The sequence below is a fragment of the Seriola aureovittata genome, chromosome 14, assembly GCF_021018895.1.
Source record: "Seriola aureovittata isolate HTS-2021-v1 ecotype China chromosome 14, ASM2101889v1, whole genome shotgun sequence".
NCBI classification, from domain to species: Eukaryota; Metazoa; Chordata; class Actinopteri; order Carangiformes; family Carangidae; genus Seriola; species Seriola aureovittata.
Genome location: NC_079377.1, coordinates 592,609 through 615,435, shown reverse-complemented (window position 1 = coordinate 615,435; position 22,827 = coordinate 592,609). Strand labels below are relative to the sequence as shown.

The 22,827-nt window shown below is 39.6% G+C and overlaps 1 protein-coding gene across 2 annotated transcripts; it reads right to left on the bottom strand.

Annotated features, from left to right (window-relative positions):
- Nucleotides 1-1,507: 1,507 nt before the first annotated feature.
- Nucleotides 1,508-22,224, bottom strand: pitx3 (paired-like homeodomain 3). Of its 2 annotated transcripts, none has more exons than XM_056396355.1 (4): nt 21,988-22,224; nt 15,159-15,276; nt 7,884-8,089; nt 1,508-2,996 (listed from the first exon to the last, which is right to left on the bottom strand). In XM_056396355.1, the coding sequence occupies exons 2-4, from the start codon at nt 15,265-15,267 to the stop codon at nt 2,427-2,429; spliced, it is 885 nt and encodes a 294-aa protein (XP_056252330.1). In that variant the 5' UTR covers nt 15,268-15,276; nt 21,988-22,224; the 3' UTR covers nt 1,508-2,426. The 2 variants fall into 2 exon arrangements, with proteins under 2 accessions (XP_056252330.1, XP_056252331.1); XM_056396356.1 differs by lacking the exon at nt 21,988-22,224 and adding an exon at nt 21,837-21,957.
- Between the last annotated feature and the right edge of the window lie 603 nt (nt 22,225-22,827).

Below are 22,827 nucleotides of genomic sequence, written 5' to 3'. Positions count from 1 at the left end.
TCCTAGTGAGGGGCTATTTATGCTTTTTTCATGTGTTACTAGTGGTTACACAAATACTCCTAGCTCCAAGATCTTTAGCTGAGGCTCAGCTGTTGCATTAATTTAAAAAGACAAACATATGTCATAGGTGTTTGGGTAAACCATCCACTTACTAAAAGTAACACCCTCCATCCAATCACAATGCAGAGTAGTCTGTATGAGCAGCAGCAGAACAGGAGGGCTCAGTCAGTGATAACAGGACCACAGCTGCTGCAGACGACACTAAATGCATTTCCTCTGTATTCTTTTTTTTTTTTGTAAATGTGCAGGTTTTATTCACTTTGAAAAAATTTGACATTATAAAGTTCAAACTTACACATTTTAGGCTGATTTAATATTTTTAGAGTTGCTTTTATTTCTCATCCAGTCCTGGCAATGTGGACTCTTTATTTTGTAATCTCATAATAATTTCTTAGAAAGTCTGCTGGAGAGAACTCTGTAATTATGCATTAACTATATCAAAAATAGAGCCCAAGTTATTAGATCTTTATTTTTTAGTTAATGCAGACAGTTTTGACTTTTTCTATGAAAACAAATCTTGTTTTTTGTAATCTGCCTTTTCACTATGGGACCTGTTGTTTTGACAACTCAAGCTCCTCCTACTTTCCATTCACTGATAACAAAGCTGGAACCAGAGTCAGATTCTGTAAATGGAAGCTCTGTGTTATTATTGGCCTCACAGTTTAATTTGGAGCTTGTAAATGGACCTTGTGTTATCATATTGTTTTGCTAATAGACAGGTTCAAATGAATATTAACAGCTCGCCTACTGTTTGTTGTCAGTTTGTTTTTGGTTTTTTATCCTACTTTTGAAAATATAAGTTGACTTGTTTTGTTTTCTCTCTTTCTTTTTGTCCTCTTTCAAACAGAGACATTTTTTTTCTTTAATAAAAAAGTGTTTAAAACATACTTGATGGGCAGTATTAGACTGCTTTAAGCAGTATTTGAATTGTGTGGTAGAGTTAGCAGCAGAATTTAAATGTTGTGATTAAAAATGTGACTTTGTAGAATTTATTTAAGAATGCAGAAAAAAAGCAGCAGTGGAAATGTCAGAATAATAAACAGTTGCCGGGGCTGATGGGAATTGATGAGCTGCTAACCCCTCATTTGTGGCTCTGCTGGGACACCTCGCTCCTTGAGGCCCTTATGTAATCCTGGTGCAGCCTCAGCCGCAGACTTGTGTGAATTCCTGCTGTGTCACTGGATCGCCTGCAGTTACCACTCGGAGTGTAGGTCAAACATATCAGTGAGCAGCTATTGGGAACATCTATATCTCCCAACCTCTATCCCTCCAACCTACTACTCTCATTCACCGTTGCGTAAGTGTTGCCATGGAAGTGAGTCAGGGTTTCCATGGCGCTGTGCTCATTGTTGTGAGAACATCATGTTTTGGCCCATGTCATACCGGCTAATGTCGTAGGCTAGATTAGAGATATGGAAGGACATGAACTGTTCAATGTAAGTCCATGTGTAGTTCATAAAAACGGATCCTTTAATTGGTTCTTTAATGAGACAAAGCAGGCAACACCAAGAAAAAAAAAGCTTGATTTCTCTTTTAACAACTGCACTCTTACATACAATTTTTACATCATGGACTCCCTTTGTATAACACCACACAAATCTATATACTTAATGGCTTTTTAGATTTACTTGAAAATCTTGCTGATATTCTGGTATGTGTATGTGTTAATTGTTGTTTTTTGTGTTAAACCACTTGAGGGTGTGTTTACTTTCCAGTATTGCCCTCCTCTCACCTAGCCAAGCTGACCTTTGACCTGTAACCTTCTGAGGGGTGAGGAATTCACAACAAAATTTAAAGCTCCTAAAGGATGTGTTCATAGTACATCGACATAGGGCCCTTGTTTTTGAAGAACATGCTTTTCTCATCTTTAAAGTACTACATTTTCATATATTTTTTGTCACATACAAAACAGAAAAATTCCATTATATACATCCTCCATGTCTCCCGCATTTTAACCACAGGTCCCTTTTCCTGTGACAGTAGCAAAGATCACATTTGATGTTTTTGGGCCAACATGTTGACCACCAGTCCAGGTGAAGATTCCATGTATATTTACCCTTGTTTTCTACTTTAACTCTAATCATGCAGTAAAAGAAGGAAAAAATGATAATGGATAATAATCTTTATAAATCCTTTGAAGCAGTCAGTTCAGTGACAGTCTCACACATGGGAGAGTTCCTTTGAAGTAGTGGTCCATCTGGGCATGTCTATCTGCTGCAGCAGGTTTATTCTCACTGTGTATCACCAAAACATGACCTGCCAGTCTGCAGCACATCTGGTAGCTTAGAGATGGAACTGAGAAGTTGGGGGTAATAATGGACTTACAGCTGGTGGGTTGGGTCAGGCGTGGTGTTGGAGCTTCCTCTTCATACAGGCCGGTCCACAGCATACTGGCAGGGGCTCAGGTTGGACACAGGGTTCTGCACTGCCGGATACGCGAAGTTGGTGTGCTGCTTGGCCTTGAGCCTCAGGCTGGCCAGGCTGGAGTTGCAGGTGTCTCTGTACATGTAGGGACTGGCTGTGGTGGCATAGGGGCAAGTGGCCGCGGTCACTGCTACCGAGTTGAGCGCCGTGGGGCCATTGAGGTTGTTGAGGTTGCCCAGGTTGTTGAGCCCAGTGGCAGGAACTCCAGCCACCGCTGAGGGCACCATGCTTGAGGCCATGTTCATGGAGGGGATGGAGCTGGGGGGGGAGAACATGGGCTGGGATGACAGGGGGCTTACATTCATTGAGTTAAAGAAGGGAAAGCTCTTGGCAGAGAGCGGGCTGTTTGCTAAGCTCTTTGTGGCCCAGTTATTGTAGGAGTAGCCTGTGTACATGTCATCGTAAGGCTGCACGAGTCCATTGAACTGGGCACCAAAGCCATTTTTACATAACTCTGCCTGCTGGTTCCTCTCTCGCTTCCTCCACTTGGCACGTCGGTTCTTGAACCATACCTGGGCAAACAAAAGGAAAAACACTTTGAGTGAACAGTCTGTTTGTAGCTTCACTTTCAGCTCTGAAAACTCAATCAATATCTCTGATGTGAAATAAGAACTGGGGTGGAAATAACATCAAGTGCAGAATATCATTGTGTTAATGCAGGACCCATCACTATACTGAGAACATGTGTTTTCAGGGCCTTTAAAGTTTTTATTGATTTATTTAAAAACGTCTCTCCACGTTTAAAGAAAAAAAGAATTCAAACAGAAAGTAAGTGGTGATCAATTGAATCCAAACACACAGTTTGACATTAAACACAGTTTGTGACAAGAGTCAACATATGTGTGAACTCAGTTGACAACAGAGAGACATACACACCACGGTTGTCAGGCTGGATTGGAACCAGCAACCTGTCTCAAGACTTGAGTCTAGATCAGGACCATCAAGAGAGGACACCAAACATTAACTGTATTCCACATACAAGCAGCAAAGGACAGTTTCAGTGGCCTCATGCTTTAAACACCCAGTCAGTCACCTTAAGCTTAGATAGTGAACAGAGCCTGAAAATGGAATGAATTAATTCAATATTCACCAAAATGTCAATTTTACAGATAAAAAAACTCAAAGAAAAATCACAAGATTGTGATCATTTAAGAAAGGTTTTCAGAGATTTTCATCAAGTTTCATCATACCTCTGTTTGTATAATCAAAACTGTAATATGGCCAAATCACAATAGGTGAAATGTGTCACGACAGATGAAGCGCTGTGGTGCTACAGATGCACAGACTCAACTGCTTGTTTGGTACAGACCCAATAAAAATCACATGAAATGCAAAAATGACCATTGACTGAAATCACATTTTCTGCCAAAATTATTGCAATATATTTTTTTCATATCATTCATCCCTTGTTTGTACAGTACATATATTACACTAAAACATCTATTGTCACAACATCCCCAAGTTTTTTTTTTTTCCCTTCAGACTCTGAACAGTCTGTGGCTGTGGCAGCATTTCAACAGAAACTTTGAGTTACTGCAGTTGATTATGCATATTTTGAAAAAAAAGTGGAGTGATTGGCGCCATAATGAAGCAAAGTATTGTCACATATTTCAAAATGTGTTGCAAAAGGAATAAAGTCTTTTTAATGTTTTAACAGTTTTTTTTTCAGTTTTGAAAACTTGCTTGTAACTCCCACACACAGTGGACACGTGACCTTAGATCATTTCATTTTACCTTCAGATAGAAACGCACGTTAACGTCAGTTAAGAGACGTTCATTTTTTAATTTATGAAATTTTGTGAGAAATTGACCTTATTGACATAATTTTAAGAATATATAATCATAAAACAGACAATCAAAATGTCAAAAGGTCCACACTTTTCGTGATGAGATCAGATTTGAAGGCTGTGAAAACCTTTCAAAATTTTGGATATAATTGAAAGTCATACAGTTAAAGAAGCTGGTCTCCTGTTTTTTAAAAGGCTGACACAAATATTTAGCTGACTGACTATTTTTTGGCCACAAATAATTAAGAAAATACACAAAAGAGTAAATATCAAAAGGTCAGAGTGAAGAGGCTTCTGCAACTGGTGAGCACAGATGACCAATCCAGGACCAGTTTATCCTTGAACCTTCAAAATAAAGTTCTTATACAAAAAATAAAGTTACTTGAACCTTATTTGTGTAATGATGAAGGTGTCAGTGCATCAATCAATGTTGAAGGGGTTAAATTGGAATTAGGAGACTGAAGCAGTTAACACACACACACACACACACACACACACACACACACACACACACACACACACACACACACACACACACACACACACACACACAATGGTTCCATTGCTGGCCAGAGATGTGGAGGTAAGAAGACATCAGTGACCTGCACACAGTCATGTGACAGTGGGTGGAGTGAATACGACACAAGGTGCCTATAATATAAATTAATATTATTTTTGCAACCAAAGAAAAAATGGAAAGAATGGAAAAGTTATTTTCAAATGAGTTTTTCCTTAGTCAATAAAGTTTAATTCTAAAACACATCCAGTCAGAGTATCCTAACTCCTCTTAGATACTTTCAATAATATTGTGTGCATGTGTACTCAGAATCTTTGACATAATGATCCCAGAAAGTAAGTTGAAGTGTATCATCAAACAGTCATATTAAGCAAGGCTTATTAAAACTAATCATTGACTTATTTGAATAGCGAGATCCCAATGAAAGAAATGTCAGGGAAGGGCAATCTTCACATTTGTCATTTTATGGTCCTATATTTGGAGGATATGAATTGGATTAAAGCTTTAGTGGAAAATCAGAATGGGGGCTGGGGTGGGGGTGGGGGTGGGGGGGGGGGGTTAGAAATGAGAACTGTCTCTTAGGGTAAAATTCTGGACAAACTTTTCTCTGTATGACACAGAAATCTTTCATTAATGGACAGACCTCTTGGTTATGTGTTAACATCTATATATTTCCTTTACATTAAATTTTTGATATCAAAACTTTTATCCCATTAATCCTCGTAAAAATTTCCTGAGTTGATCCTCAGTCATGTCTTTGCCCTTGGCATACATGCTGTGAATCATCCAATCCTCTGTTATTATAGCAACAGAATGCTGTTGATCATTAGTGTAAAGTGAATGACTCTGAGTTTTCCATCCACCTAAGTGACAGCAGGGGAAACCCCACAACAGAAGCTCCAGGTGTTAGCCTGACCAAGAGTCAGTGCTGTGTGAAGGTTATTCACTGTCTCGTTCATGTGTCTTCTGTGAACTGGTCAAATGATACCAAGAGAAGGCATCTGTGAGAGCCAAAGTTATCATTTTGAAATTGATCTTTATTTTGATTAATTATGCGTAAGAATAATGGACGTTTAATTATTGATCTGTTATTGTTGCAGCGCTATTGGTGAATTGTTGTGTGGGGGCGTAGACACTCCTCTTTGGACAATACATGATCAGCTGATTGAGGCAGTAACTTAAACAGTTGGTCTGTTTTTAGAAGCTGATTTTTTTTTAATTTAAGTTAGTTTTGATATCTTTCATTATTAAACTTTAATATAAACTCTTCTGTACACTTAATCTGGTAAGAATCATCCCAGAGGGGACATGCATCATGAAGAAGACTAAATAAGTAAACATAATTCAAATAAGGAATCATGTCAGTCTTCATCACTCATTATCCAGCTGCAACATCAGGTCAATATGTCACTTTGTTCAGTATTTATTTATTTATGACCAAACACCTGCAAAATTAAATTCACTCCTTTCAGCTGTATGTGGCACTTCTAATGCTAATGAACGAATGTTAGCATGCTAACACGCTAAACTAAAATGGTGACTGTGGTAAATATGACCTGCTAAACAGCAGCATGTTACCATTTTAACTGTAAGCATGTTAGGATGCTGATGTTAGCACTAAGCTCAATGCTTAGCTTGTAGCTGTGTACCAGAGCACATGTAACGTGAGCTGTTTCATCAGTCGAGTGTAGTCAATTTATTTACAAAACTTAATCACAAATCAGACATTTACTTCGAAATTCTTCACAGTCTGTCCTATCCTGAGACAATCTATTGAGTGTTTTCAGTAAGATCCCTCAGGATGATTAACGCATGAATCCCACTGACAGGTGAAGTCACCTGTTCTGGACATGAAGAAATTTGCCTACATGAAGGCGTTAGAACGGCCACTCATAGACGTTAGGAACGAGACAATGGGTCGTCTGTTGTTCATTCAAAATAACAACCAAGAGTGTGCGCTATGTGACCTTTCATCCAGCCAATATTAATTTGATCCATTACTTGTCAGGCAGGCCAGCAACTGTATTGTCATCCATCAGAATGCGTGTCCTCCTGCTCCATATAGCTCAACTGACCGAACCACTGGGTGTGGGCACATTCTCCTGCACCTCTGACATTTAGGTTTAGTGTGTGAACTGAAGCTTTATAGGAAGGGAATAGAACATCTGACCTAGTACATGAAATCATATGTTTTGGCTCAGTATTTATCTTTGGGAATGATACTGGCACATTTCGAAATTTCACTGAACTGAGTAGATAGAAAATTTGTGACAATAATATTCCATATTCCATGGTCCAGTCATAGCCTTATATTTTATTATTGTACTAGATTTTCTTCATAATTTTATGAGCTAATAGACAGATTTTAAGAGTTTGAGTATTTTTGCTTATAAACATCTTTAATCCAACATAACAACAAATCTAAACCCCTGCTGTTTTTAAAACACTTAAAAGACTTGAAATCACCTTGAGTAGATCTTTGGGGATGATGCAAACTTATGCAAGTCTAAAAAATAAAAAAAACAGTTTTTAATCACCCCACAAGTCAAAGGTTTTGAAAAGAACCTTTGAAGTGTGTTGTGTTTTGTCACACGTGGACTGACTCCAGTCATTTAAATGAGAGTGCTGCATCAGTGTGAACACATTTTTACCTGTAGTGGGGCTAAAAATGTAAAGTTTGAGTGTGGCACTAAAGTTAAGGAACTGGTCACTAAAACGAATGAAAATCCAGGGGTTCACTCCTCTGGGAGCCTGAATGTGTTTGTACAAATGTGTCACCTTTCTACTAGGATCATGTGCTGCCTAAATGTGCTGCCTACATTTTTGATATGCTCTGGATACAAATGGAAAATTTTGCCTAATGGTCGTGCTTGACGAAAGATAATGAGATCATCAGCAGTCAAAATCAGGGCACATACCTCAGTCCTGGACATCTGACCAAGATTAGAGCAGAGTGTTAGACTGATGTACAACAGACTGCAGGCTTTCATTAACCAAACACTACACACCTTCAGACAGAGAGGAGAACCTCGCTACTGAAATCAGCTGCTGCGATAACAACATGATCAGGGATGTGGTGGAGTGTGTGTACCCACCCTGACCCGTGCTTCGGTGAGGTTGGTCCACACTGCGATCTCCTCTCTGGTGCTCATGTCAGGGTAGCGGTTCCTCTGGAAGGTGGCCTCCAGCTCCTGGAGCTGCTGGCTGGTGAAGTGAGTCCTCTGCCGTCGCTGCTTCTTCTTCAGAGAACTGTCCTCAGTGCTGGACTCATCCAGCTGGTTGTGGTGGGATTTCTCTGTGTCTGCAGACACACAGAGGAAATCTTACTTCATAAGTTACACTTGAGGAGCTGGACAGGATTCACCAAGACAACGAAAAACAGCCTTCACTTTCATCAGCACGAAAAATCTTATGACCATAGTTTCCATATTTAGGTGAGAGACAAACAGACAGACAGACAGACATGAAAACAGAGAGACAGAGACAGACATACAGACAGGCACAAAGTGACAGACAGACTGATGGACAGAGAGACAAAGACAGACAGACAACGTGCCATACTAGTCAAAACTCTGTACACAAAACACTTTCCCCTGTTGTTAATTCATTTCACCCAAATTATAACATTATAAATATAACACAAGTTAAACCACTGTTTTCTGTTTTTTCTGTACAAAAGGGAACACTTAACCATGTTTTAACCTTTGTATCTTTCCCACATACATGTGTTGTTAGTACAGTAACACTTTATTTTACCATATTTCTTCATTAAATTACTACAGTATGTTATTAAGTGCACTGTAATGTTCTAAGAAAGTAAACTGGCAGAATTATTTATTTGAGCCTGTAAGACTCGAGAAACGATCCAGTCGTCATACAGAAAAGGTGAAAAGGTAAAAGATTCAGAACTTTTACTTTGGTAAAAAAAAGTCAGTTACAAGTAGAAGTTCTGCTTTCTTACTTTAGTCCAGATACAGCAAGTATCAAAATTATAACTACTGTTTATAACAGAGATAAATTGGTCTTCTGTTTTCACTTGTGTTCATCTATTTGTTTGTCAGCAGGTTTACACCACCCTTAGTGGAGAGCTGGGTCATGGGCCAGAGAAGAACTCATTCAGTTTTGGTTAAAGGTCAGATCCAGGATGTAAAATTCAGGAAAACTATGGTGTTGACATCTATGAGTTTGTGCAGATCCGCAGATTTGACGGAAGAAAATGCTGAATCTGCATCACACACTGAGTTATACTGTATAGTGAGCAACAGTGCACATGGCAGTAGCAGTATTTCGGAAAGCTTATGTCATTGTTTCATTCAACATGTGAATAATAAAATTACACACAGCAGTTGCAACAATGAGACAGTTCATACAGTGTAGAGCTGTTTGAACTGTAAAATCCTGACGTCATCATTTCCCACAGCAGCTAATAAAACCACACAGCTGTCTGTGTGAGGATTAAAGACAATAAATTAAAACGTGTACAACTGTTTGGCCTTGGTGGAGGTCTGAACTCTACTGAGAGTCATTCTGGTTTTTCATCATTGGATCATTACCACTGAAAGCAGCGGTTCAGTCTTGTTGCTGGTTGAGGTGAATTAGGTTTATTTAATCTAACAGCATTATCTAGCTCATGGGTTGTTTTCCTGTTATGTGGATCATACTTAATCGAGTTAATCTATTACTACAGTATGTTTGGAATATAAACTTTTAATCCGCAAAGTAACCTTGTTTACTATTGTCAGTATTTTATTCTGAAATGTGGTGAAGAATTAACATCAACTGGAGCTACTAAAGTAAAGTATCTCAACATTTTCACTTTGGTATTAGTATATATTTCAATTGTATTTAAGTTGAATTAAATTTAACATTAAATTAAATTGTATTTAAATGTACATAGCTGCTTCTACATTGTGTAAAAAATAACATGTCCCTAAAAGCTGCTAAAAAGCCTAATGACTGAAAAGAATCCATTTAGATATTATCACTTGCAATGATGAATATTCTCTTATAAGTGAAATTTTATTAACAAAATGTCACCTGCTCTGCTGTGCTTTGAGTCAAAGACAATCTTGCTGTTGGGTTGGTTTTCTATCATTTTGCTTAATTTCCAATAATTATAATATGTTTCACACTTCCATTTTGTAGGCCAATATACATGTTTTGTTGTTTTTGGGTGAAATAAATATTATTTATGCAGGGATAGGCAGAGGCTCAACAAACTGATCCGGAAAGCGAGCTCTGTCCTGGGCTGCCCCCTAGACTCCATTGAGGAAGTAGGTGACAGGAGGATGTTAGCTAAGCTGACATCCATCATGAACAATACCTCTCACCCTCTGCATGACGCTGTAAGAAGGAGAGGTTCCGCAGGTCCTTCATTCCAGCAGCTGTCAGACTCCACAACTCCTGCTCTTTCTGACCATGTGCAAACTTGCACTTTTTCATGTACATATCGTGTGTATTGTGTATATTGTATTTATTAGTGTATATTTGGTGTATTTTTGATGTATATTTCCATAGATGTTTATTCTATAGATGTTTATTTTTCTGCTGTGGTAAATGAATTTCCCAGTTGTGGGATTAATAAAGTTAATCTAATCTAATCTAATCTACACTAAGTATTTTGGTTGTAACGGAGGAAACATATTGTGCTATTTATCACAGACTACTTAGTGTATATAGGACATTTATTTTCAAACCCCTCCATTTTTTAGAAAAAGTTATAGAAACATCTGTGGTGTTCCCAGTCAAAACTGACATGATGCCACAAAAAAATGCCTGATCAGGTTCTGAATGCCATAAACTGTGGTGGATTCATTTCTGGGTCCGTGTACACCAGACTGAACATCTGCCTGGTTGGACACCCTGGTAGCTCACCTGGTACAGCATGTACAATGAAGGTTGGGTCCTGACAGCAGAAGCCCAGGTCATCCCCTGTCTCTCCTAACTTTCCTCTCTCTCTCTTCACTAACATGTTAATAAAGGCAAATATGCTCATAAATATAACCATAAAAAGAGACAATGTCTGTCTGGTCTACCTCCTTCCAGTTCTCTCCTTCCTGACATCCCTCCAAGTTTGACATATTTAAAACTATGGTTTCTATTGGCTCCATCAGGACCAGTTCAAAGCAGGATGTGACATCATCAGTCCAGGATATGGCAAACCTTGTTGGCCCTGGGGTAGTTCTGATCCTGAACATGGTCAGTTAACAGTCTGCCTCTCCTGTTCATCTTCACTTCTCACATGAATAAAATTTTCTGTTGTACTCCTCTGATGCTTCATCCTGTCCTCTCACCAGTGTCACCATCAAAGATCTGACCTAGAGCCTCACAAAAAGTCAGTCATGGTCACTGTTGTTCCATCTGTTTGTGTTTATGTACACTCAGTGCTCACTTTACTAGTTCCTCAGTTCTTCATGTCATGGATCCACCAGATGTTGAAACTTTCCTCTGAGACTCTGCTCCATGATGACATGATGCATCACATCATTTCTGAAGATTTGTCAGCTGCACATTCATGCTGCCAGTCTCCTGTTCAACCACATCCCAAAGATGTTCTAATGGATCCAGGTCTGGAGACTGGGGGGTGGGGGGGCCAGCACTGAAGTTCATGGTTATGGTTATGATTATGGTTATGGTTATAGGGTTAGGATTAGGGTAAGGGTTAAGGTTGGGGTAGGGAGCTATGGAATTGTAATGTCAATGAGTGAACCCTGTGAAACAAGTCGGTAAAATCCAACTAGAACACAACAGGTGGGCTAAGCAAGTTAGAAATGAGTCAGCGTTAATCACGCGGACATGAACCAACAGAAAAATGTCTCCATTTTTGACTCTAATTAGTAATAGAGTTGGTAGAACTTCAATGAAAAAAGGAATTACAACTACATATCAGGTCCTTTCAATTGATTGGGGTACAATGGGACCTGTAAAATAAATTGTGATCAAGAATGTGATGAATTTAATGGCTTGTGTATTAATGAGGCATATAAACCCACTGAGAACAAGAAGCACCTAAAAGCAGAACATCTGAACCCTGTTCCTGCTCCTGTGCAGCAATACTAGAGAAGCAGAACTGTCAACACATTCTGTATCTGTTGAACAGCACATGACTCTGACACCTTTCACCCTGGATCAACACCATCCAACCCCTGCTGAAACTGACTAGACAATATTGTCAGATCAAACATTATCTGAAATCCCTCTATCCCATAGGCTGCAGCGTGACAAGCATGGCTGTGATTTTTCCAGGAGAAAATGAATCCAAACGTTGCATTACGTTCAAAGATGTGCAGGAGCAGCAGGTGATTGCATTTGCCCCCCGGCGCAGTCATTTTAAAGGGCCACACATCCATGTTATGTCTGCCAGGGCTCCTCTCTGCCAGATCTGACTCCCACAATTTGAGGACCTCACAGAGAGAAGTGAAATTAGTTTGCCAGCTAATCCTTTGGATCAAGCTTTTGTGACTGGGGCAGGTTGGGCTCTATTTGGCAAGGGCTTAGCTCTCTGGGAGCCGTTCAAAATGATCAGCAGGGTTTAAAAAGAGGCTCCACAGGGCCACCAGCAAAACCAATAAGGGCCAGGCTGAGGCTGTTATCTGACAGTAAACTGACACTGGGTAAGCTGTCACTTAAGGCCAAAGTCTATGACACAATACAGAGGAAAGGGCGACCCTTTTTAGAGCAACGCACTGACCAACAATAGGAGCAATCTGGTGATAATGCACCAACATGACAGAGCTGCTCCAGGTCTTCTTCCCAGAGTGCTTACATCTGGAAAAAAAAACCTCAAGAGGCTTTTAACCAAATCACTTCTCAACATCTGGAAAAATCCACAATCAAGCAGCAATAATGATGCACTTCAGCTGAGTCCAGGTGAGAGCAGGTAAAATCAAAGTCAGTCTTTACAGAGAGAAAGCTTATTATAAGGTCAGGTCATTCAGTCATGCCTGTGGCATGGGCGTCAGCTTGGTGTGGTAAGGTGTGACAGATATAGCTACTGCAGTTGAACCCAATTCAGATTTAAGGTTGTACTTTGTGTTCATTATAAAGAATAACAAAAGCCAGGACAGTTCCCTCAGTATTGTTAGGGGGAAAACCGATTCATATAAAGACTGTTTTTCAAGTCATTTACAATTTTTTAGATTAAGTGACATGATCGTTTGCTGGAATCTTCTGTGAGTGAAAAATCTGATCAATAGGCTCCATTGTCAGGATTGTATAAATGCCCCTCACCACTCTCAAAGATATCTAATCAGTCTCTACAATCTGTACGTATTTGTTTTTCATATTTTTTTTGTTCCATTAAATACATTTAAAATTGTAAATCGTAAATATTGTGGGAGAAATTCTGAACCTTATTCATTATTCATTATTTTGCAGGTTAAAGTTGACAGATTTAAACACAAAAAAAAGACTCAAAAAAAAAGATAAAATACCCACAATGTGTTTTCAATCTTAAAATGTTATTTGATCTTATTTTATTACACAGCTGTTTTACTGAATGTAAATATTTGAGACTTTTATTGGGAAAATTCAGATTTGATGAATAAAACATGTTAATTGTATTTAGATTTATATACTAGTAAACATGAATAATTACCCATTTTAAAATAATTCATACATCATCACCACATTGTAATACCCTCCCCGCCCCCACCTCCAGTGGATTATGGTTTTCTACATTAAAGAAAAAGCCTTCCATCAATAGAAAAGAGAGATTTGTGTCAGTGTGGAGTTTAGGTTGAAATTAACAGACACCATCTGGGCCTGTTTGAATAAAACATTTCAAATGTTTAATAAAACAGAAGATCTATAGATAACAAATGAGTCTTCTTTAAATGAGTTCGATCCGTGAAAACATTTTCACATCATTTTTCTTTCTAAAATAGTTTGTGTTTGACACTTTGTTAAGACTGGGTTTCTAACCACACACAGTTTGGCAATTAGACAGTGTTACACATAAACACACACACACTCTCACACCAGGCAGATATAAATAGACAAATAGATGGCGGGTGGAGATGTTGTATGGGGACGTTAGAGACAGAGTTCAGGTGAATATTTGTTTTTTTTATAACACGCTGTCAACGTGGTGGTTCATGAGGAAAGACAAAAAGTAACCTCCATCCAATACCGTCAGGTCTATCACCAATAATCCACCAATCAACGGTCAGCATTAACGTGGTTAAAAAAGACAAGCAATGAATAAAAAGGCTGAACTGACCATGTCCTGCAGTCAGCAGCCGTAGACCTTGGACCTCCATTCTGTTTTTATTTCTATGACATGCAGATAATTGGCCTATTATATTTAATTATTATATGTATTGAATTGTTATCAAATACTCCAAAATAACTCCAAATAACTCCATCATTACACAATCACATATTTCTTGATTATATATTGTGTTCAATCAAAACAAGCGCGGCCGCTTATTTTGATTGAAAGTCTCCTGAGAGCGTCAGACAAAAGTTTTGCTCTTTTGCAATTAATTTTCATATTCAAAGTCAAATGAATTCGACTGAGCCCGAAAACGTCTCGGCACAGAAACCGGCACTGACCAGAGCGCACACCTCCGGCCGAGGACGGACATTTTCCTGCACCAGATCCGGATTATTATCTATTATCTATTATTTTAGCACGAAATTATGTCAACTCACAGATTTCAACACCATTAATGTGTCTGATTTTTCACATCAGGATTCAAACATTTTTTTCCTGAGAAAGTGACGGAAAACGTCCATGGCCCAGTCCTCCACTAAGTCTGGTGCGGTTCAATAGTTTATACGTATCCTGCTGACAAACAAACAAAGGAACTAACGAACGAAGAAATGAACATACAGACGCGGTGAAAACACACCCTCCGTAGCGGAGGTAATAAGCGTCTAATTAAAGAGGCTGGTTCAGGATCAGAGTCTCTGTAGACTTGTGGATGGTGTGGCTGCATTTGATTCCTCCCAAAGTGGTTTCCAGGCTAAAGACTGTTTAGTTAGGCCTAATATCATTTTCTCTGATGAGCTCGGCTGACTGATGCTGTGTGTCTGTTCTGTTATCTCCGTGTGATCCAGCGCGCACAGACACCCACAACATTACAGGCTTCAAACTAAAGCAGTTACACTCTGTTTGGTTTGGAGCCAATTTGCATCAATCATTTGTTAAAGCTATTTTATAGAATTATTATTAGAAATATTATTATTATCAAATGTTCATCCTAAACCCGCTGTCTTTAATTTTCCAGAGACTGAGTTGATCCCGTGGTGCACCAGGTAAACCATGAGATCCAGTCCGTGGACATCCATCATCAGGACTACGTAACATGACTCCGGACAGATAGAGAGAAACATGCACAGTGCACACAGTGTTGGTGTAAACTTACCGCTGTTGTCCTGACCTTTACATCCCTGGTCATGCTGCGGGGTCCCGGAGTCGGAGAGCGACAGCGCCGGGCTCCGGGCTTCACTGTCCGTCAGCAGGTTAAAGTCCATAACCAGGCTCTGCAGACACAACACACACACACACAAGTCGTCGTCGTTTAACGCTCTAAACACGGCCGATGAGTGTAAATGTGAATCGGTCCTGGTATAATAATTGTATTATCACAACATCCCCACATCATAACTTTACCGTCACTCCTACAACGATATTCTATTCTGATATACACAATATAATATGTGCGACAATATGAATGACTTCACATCATCATGTTGTGTTTTCTCTCATATTTTAGTTGGATGTTAATTTTGATTTATTTGCCATAATAATATTTTAATAATATTCAGATAATTTAATGATGAAATCTGGAGATTTCCTCGTGCTCTGCTCCGTCACAGCTCCCTCTCACTCAGCTGTGATAATATCAGTAATCTGAATGGAGAACAGTCCGCTGCTAATGACCTATTCATTTTTATATTTCAAAATTAGGCCACTTGTAACACTTATCATTCCCCCACAGCACAGGTGATATTTTCATCTGTCACTTCAGGGCGTCAGTGTTTTTGTTCCTTCTCACGTTTAAAGTTTCAGTTTGATTTAGTCACTCAGGTCTGCAGCTGCCAGAATGCACATGAAAGAAGACTGATGTCACACAGTCTCTCTTCATCAGGACTGTCCAGTCCTCTCATCTGACTGAAACTAATAATAATAATAATAATAATAATAATAATAATCATATGTGCTAGTAATATTGTAATTTACATAACATTTCTAGTTGATCTGTTGGATTAAGTTTCATCAGACTGTGTTCATTGATTGATATTTTTGTGTTTGTGGTTGAAGAGTAGCTGAGCTCACTGAGTCTGTCCCTAACACACAGTTTCCTCTATTAAAATCAGCACACACTCCATATAATGTGGGTTTGTGTGCGTTTGTTTAATTTGTTGGTGCATTCTGTTTCTATTTCCTCCTCCATATTTCCCTTCACCCCTGGACGTGGTTGTGATCCTGAACCCTGACAGACCAGAGTATTTTGGGTGACATTGGAAGAGCAATAGAGTCACTGCTGCAAAATATACAGACATTTCCAGGCCAAGTTGTTGTCGGTGAGGTAGAACTGTAGCTCGGGAGAGTCATTGTTTATTTATCTGAGAGCTGTTAACACCTTGAAAATGTTCAAACTGAGAGAGGTTGAACAAACAACAGATTTTTACAGAAACGTCAACGAGAAGCAGAGTATTTGAGTTACATTTTAATGTGTGTGATCACGTGAATGCAGCACGAATGTAGCATACAAAGTTTTACTACTAGAAGCGACCATGGCTTCATAATGTTGTAAAGTATTAGACATCAGTGAAAAGCAAATACTTACACATTTAAAAGCACTATATCAAATGTATTTCCAGAGAAGAATAAAAGGGATCAAGCAGCATAAAGTGAAGCTCAGCTGCTGTCACTGTTTACCTTCCTTTTCTATTTGCCTTGCATTTCCCAGGACATCACCAGTCAGTTTGTAAAAAGTTTACAGGTTTAGAGGAAAGTCTTAAGGCTGCAGCGGACTCCAATGAATCCATGTCATCAAAGATTTAAAAAGGCACTAAACCTGCACCCTGAAAACCAAACACCAAACACCATCCCTGTCGGCTGTGTGGACACTGTGTGTAGTCAGCACTGTGTATCACCTCTCTTCTCTCCCTGTTGTTTCCCTGAGCGCTGTCTGCCATCGAGCCGCTGCTTTGTGTTCCAGTCACATGTGTCTCCTGCTGGGCTTCAATCTGAAGCCTTGGCTTCAGCTTCTACAACACATTCTTGAACCAGAATCACTGTCACCATTTTAAGTTGTTGAGATGACAGTATTTACCTTGGTGGTCTTTCTATATTATCAGCCACTCAGCTGTTTTAGCTAACAAGGCTCAAATCTCTCTGAAAGCCTTTAAAACATGGGAACAAGGTTACAATTATTGAATCATTTTATTTATTGATAATTCAGACCCTCTTTATTGAATTATTATAATTATTACATTTTATTTTACATTATCCTTTTTTGTCTAAATTCAAATGCTAGATATCAGTCAAACAAATATCAGAATCAACCCTCAAAACCTGTGTGTAATCTGTATACAGCTAAAGAATGTCATTAAATAAACCCCTGTTCCCAGACACAGTACTGATCACATGACCCTGGAGGCCTAAATGGAAGCTAGTGCTCTGTTGAAGACTCAAAAAGAGAAAAATAAATGAATCAAAATCTGTTCTAGATGAAAGACAGTTGAGTTATTGAAGTTCGTTTGGCTGTAGCTTCATTTTTCATCAGAACTTTTCTCACTGATGATTAAACATCTTGAAAACACTCCAGTCTACCTGATGAATGGATGAATGAAAAGTTCAAGTTTTAAAGAAGCAGAAAAGCTAAAAAGTAACTTAAATGTATCCACTGACCACAGAGAGGTTGATTTGTTCCTACAGATCCATGTTCCACTGGTTTCATTGGCTACAGTGATTTGAATGAGCCACAGCAAAACACAAAAATAAACATCATAAGTCATTAGCATCTTCCTTTAGCTCTTCCTGTCTTCACTTCACGCATGCTGCACTGAAGCCTACCTGCACATTCTGACTAAAGGTTCAGCAGCTTATTAGCACATAGAATATCTGTGAATGAACATCTTCTTCTATCAGACACATGTGCCACACAAACAAAGTATTTCATATTTCACTGCTGACACAAGTTACATTTGCTGGAGACTTTAAAGAACGGCTTGCATCTGTTCTTTGTTTAGCATCTGTGAGAATGATCGGAGTATTTCACCAAAGATTAGAAGATATGAAATCAGCCTCCGGCTCACAGCAGAATAACCCTGGGAAAAAAGATGCAGGATTGAGGATAAGGTCAAGTCTCCCAGTAGAGAGATTACCTCGGTAAGCACACAGCCTCTGTGTTGTGGTTCTGGATTAATAAACCTCTGATATGGATTTGTGGGTTAAAGTTGACCATTGAGTCAGAAGGATCCGCTGTCCGTTGTTCATAACTCACAAATATTGTTTAATTTTTTCCTTTTGTTTGGTAGAACGACTCAGCAACAGCAAACAATTTACATTTTGATTTCTGTGTTTGGATTTCAAAAGGGCACCAGGAAAACATGAGCTGCTGTTTCACAGAGTTTTGCATGTTTGAGCGAGAACAATTGATCTTAGATTTGTCTCATTTTGAGTTTTTCAGACAGCCCTGATCTGCCAGTGAACGTCATCTGATAGAGCTGTAGCTCCATGTTCATAACCTACCACCATATAGTGTTACAGGCAAATTATTCACCTGGCAAACACAACCAACCATCATGCCATCACCTTTGCTGCAGGATATTCTTTTAAATAAAGGTCCAGCTGTTTATTTTCTTTGTTGAAAGAAGCACGGCAGCAAAAGTAAACTCCAACAGAAGAATTCAATACACAAGCAGCTTAAATGTTATGTTTAACTCTGCAAAATGAAAAGCAGAATTTTAAATTGCGTTTAAAGCAATGTTACCTTTGCTGTAGGTGTGTGTTGAGTGGTTTTAGAATCAAAAAGATTCGGGTCAGGGGACTGGCCTGACAGAGGAGCGGGATGTCTTGGTCTTGTATCAGCACACTCCAGCATTTTGGTCAGAGACATGAATGTGAGCCAGTCCAGAGGATATATTTGCTGTGGCTGTGATAGATGGACAGACGGCCCGGTGTCGGTGTAGTGCTGACTGCGCAGTGAGGGGAGTGTGGGTGATGTAAACTGGTCATTTTGCCCAGAACAAGGTGTCAGTGACTGCTCCTGCCCCCCAAACCCACTCGCTCCCAGTTACAGCAAGTCAGGGGCTCCACATGATTATATTTCCAAAATCAAGTGCAATTCACTGCCCCCCCCACCCCTGAGCTGAGTATGGCTATAACTGAGATAATAAGCAGGCTGAGACCTTGTGGAGTGAGTGTGCTGATGTTCCTTTGCTCATACAGTTCAGAGGGAAGTTTATGGAAATCAAAGATTGACCTGCATCTACCGCAGGGGATCTCAGAGGGACCAGACTACTTCCTGGAGCAGCCACCTCCATCTCCCCATCCACCTGATCTGCTGTCCCGCTGCCGCTGTGCGCAGATGAAGCCTGGAACATGACCGGGATATGACAGTGTGTTTAAACCAGCAGCAGGATGAGAGTCTGTTTGTATAAACGGAGGCGCTTTGAATAAGCAGTTGCCCGGTGACGGCGATCTCATTAAAAGAGGCTATATATTTGGTAATAATAAAAAATATAATAATAATAATGGAAGAAAAGATCCTCTCATTTTTCGGGAGATTGGCGGGTCCATCTGGCGGTGCGCGCGACAGACTGCTTGTATTTCCACGGACTGGAGGCATTAGCCCGGGAATTATTCATAAACGCTTGGAGAATTAATTCCCGGGATTAAGAGTTGATTAAGATGTGTGTCACTTTGCTGTCTGAGAACTTATTAAGGACCTCCTCGAAGAGGCGGCAGATGGAATTTCAGTCCAATGTTTGTAGATGTTAATTTCTGCCCTCCTATAACAGCCATTTGCATATGATTGAGGGAGTGAGGCCGAGGCGTCCTGCAGAACAACCACTGCCCCCACGCACCAGCAGCGGGGAATAATACAAGTCCACAGCAGTGATTAACGCACAGCCTGTCCGCATGAAGAATTTATTATGGCTGATCAAAAATGTATTTCACTGATTTAACTCAGTCTCTCCGTGTCTAATTTATAGGAATGTTATTGAGTTATTGAAATGAGAGCAATTAACGCAGGAAGTCAGGTGTGTTTTCAACATAATGAAGTATAGATGATATAATGATCAGTTTTATTAGCTTATTATTAACCGGTAAGTTTAGGTGATGATATTATACGGATGTGAATTTAAGTACGTTTGATCTAAGTTTCTCTTTCCAGTGAATTATTTTAAATGGACTAAATATATAGAAAATAAATATCACAGCTGAATGTGTTTAAGTGTGAACACTCTGTTTTAATCACCTTATTATTAAGTGATGTGGTGAAATAATTTATAAAATGTATAAAAAGGGATGAACATGATCCACAGTAGCTGTATTTCTCTGATGTTCCAGCCCGGCCTCAGTGCAGCAGGCCGCGGCCTGCACTCCCGCCTCTGTCAGAAGAACGGTTGGTGATGACCACTGAAATAAATGTTTTATTGTTCCCTGAGGCCAAACGTCAACTTCGATTAAACAAATCTGATTTTCATACGTCCTGAGCTGGGAACAGATGCAAAAGAGGCTTCTGACTTAAGGCCTGCTGGAGGAAACCTGCACAGGTGATTTTACACTGCTACTATCCTTTTTTTTAATTACAGAAAATTAACGAATGTAAATAGTTTCGCAAAATGAGGCAGATCATCTAAACCTTAAAATACAAACACTGATTAGACCTTTTTAATTAGAAAAATGAATAAAATAGTGTGTAATCCTTCTGTTTTACAGAGCGCCCACATTCACGCTTTAAATTTCTATGACATCATTTTTATTCATGTATTTATTTTTGAACTGTTAATAAAGTTTATTTCTGTTCTAACAACTGGCATCGGCAACAAGAAAATATTTCTTAATATTTAATAATATAATATATTTACAAAAATGAAGGCCAAAAAAAATGCATCCATCCAAATCCGCCACATGCTGCTACAACTACTGTGGGCTTTAACATTATATTGTTGCTGTTGTTGTTGTTTTTTCAGACTAACTGTTGATCAAGGTCTAAATGAACACTGACGCTCAAATATTAAAACGTTAAAAACCGGAATTATCAATTCATAATGTTTGTAATGTTTAATGGATATATTTTGAGCATAAATGAGATGGATTTTGTGCGAGTGTGCGTGCGTGTGTGCGTGTGTGTGTGTGTGTATGTGTGTGCGTGTGTGTGTGTGTCTGTGTGTGTGTGTGTGTGTGTGTGTGTGTGTGTGTGTGTGTGTGTGTGTGTGTGTGTTGGGGGGGTTGGGGGGGGGTGGTTAGAGGTCGCACAGTTCTGTTTTTCTGTTCGCGCTCTTCTGTGGCCCGGCACCACCTGCCACCTATCAATTTCCTCCACATCCCCAAATATTTTTTGACCTCCCCGATATTTCCACAGCGTCCGTGTCCATGAGCTCCCAGAATTCAGGAGAAAACACACCGAGCTACAAAAATCATAATATAGTAAAGTGCCCCAGAGGAAAACCCCTTGTCATGGGCGTGGAGACTCTGGTTTCACGCAGTTCGTAAACGGTCTGAGTGTTTCTCCTGCCAACAGGCCGCACACGGAGAAACCCGTAACGTTTGGAGCAAGCTAACCGGAGCCTTTACGCAGCTTCACGCTCTGATTGAAGAATATTTTGTATCAATTCGTAATCACACTGATTATTTTATGCTGGTAGAAGATGCTATAAATACTGTTTAAAATGTACCACATATTTAGTCTGAGTGTCGCCTCTCATCAGCATCATTATCTGCTCATCGACACTCAAACAAAGTGAACTCCAGCTCTGCTTATCTTCCTCCTCCAGTCAGAGCCCGGTGAGCTCGGCTCGCTTCTCTAACTTGTAAATGAAGAATCAAGCTGCTGGTGTTTTTGGAAAGCTGCAGATTTTACCTTAAAGATAGATGATGAAGCCGCTCCTTCCCATCTCGGCAAGGTTTGGTAAACTTTTATGCACAAATAAAAAGTGTTGGATGGATTCCAGACGCACAGAGACAAACAGAGATAAGACAGAGAGGGAAAAGTGCGGTTTTTTTGCACTTACGTCAAATCCCGGTCTGGTAAAAATTAATCCGTGGAAAAGGCAGAGAGCTTTGCAGCAGGCTGGTGGTGTCCTGGCCTCAGGTTTACTAGTGACATGGACAAAAAGTTCCGCGGTGCGTCAAAAAGTCAGAAAGAGCGTGAGTGACTCAGTTTCCTTCTTCTTTTCTTCTCCCCTCTGTGCTGTCAGACATGAAGGCTGTGGAAGAGTGAGGCTTGATCCCCACGCAGAGTATAGCGAGGGAGGGAGGGTAGGGAGGAGGGGGTTGACTCCATGCTAAATATTGTGTGTGACAGATCCACTGTAGGAAGGACGGCCCCCTACTCACTCTGTCTGTCTCTTTCTCTTTCTCTCTCTCTCTCTCTCTCACACACACACACACACACATCTTTTTGTCCTGCAGCCTCCACAGTGCAGCTTTTTATTTGACCTGCACTGTTGATTAGCTTACATGTCCAAATTGAAATACTGTCATAGATTTGAAGCAAAATCTGAGTAACAACCGGTTTTTAAGTAAAATGATATAATTCAAGGAGCAGACAGAGACAAAGTGTCCTTTGAGCAATTTGACAGTTTTTGGTATATGAATACAAAAACATGTATATTTACATGATCCTTCACAAAATGTCCATATGCAGCAATATCTTAATAAGTCACTGAACTCTGCTGAAAATTTGAAATAGTTTCGTACTGAAACCAGTAAGTTGTCTGAACTGTGATGGAGGTACTCTTCAGTACTCACATTTACATGACTAACTCAAACACATCACATACATGCACTTTGATGATTTATCAGTATTGTAATGGATAAGAAAAAAATGTACAAAGACAGAGGCTGAATAT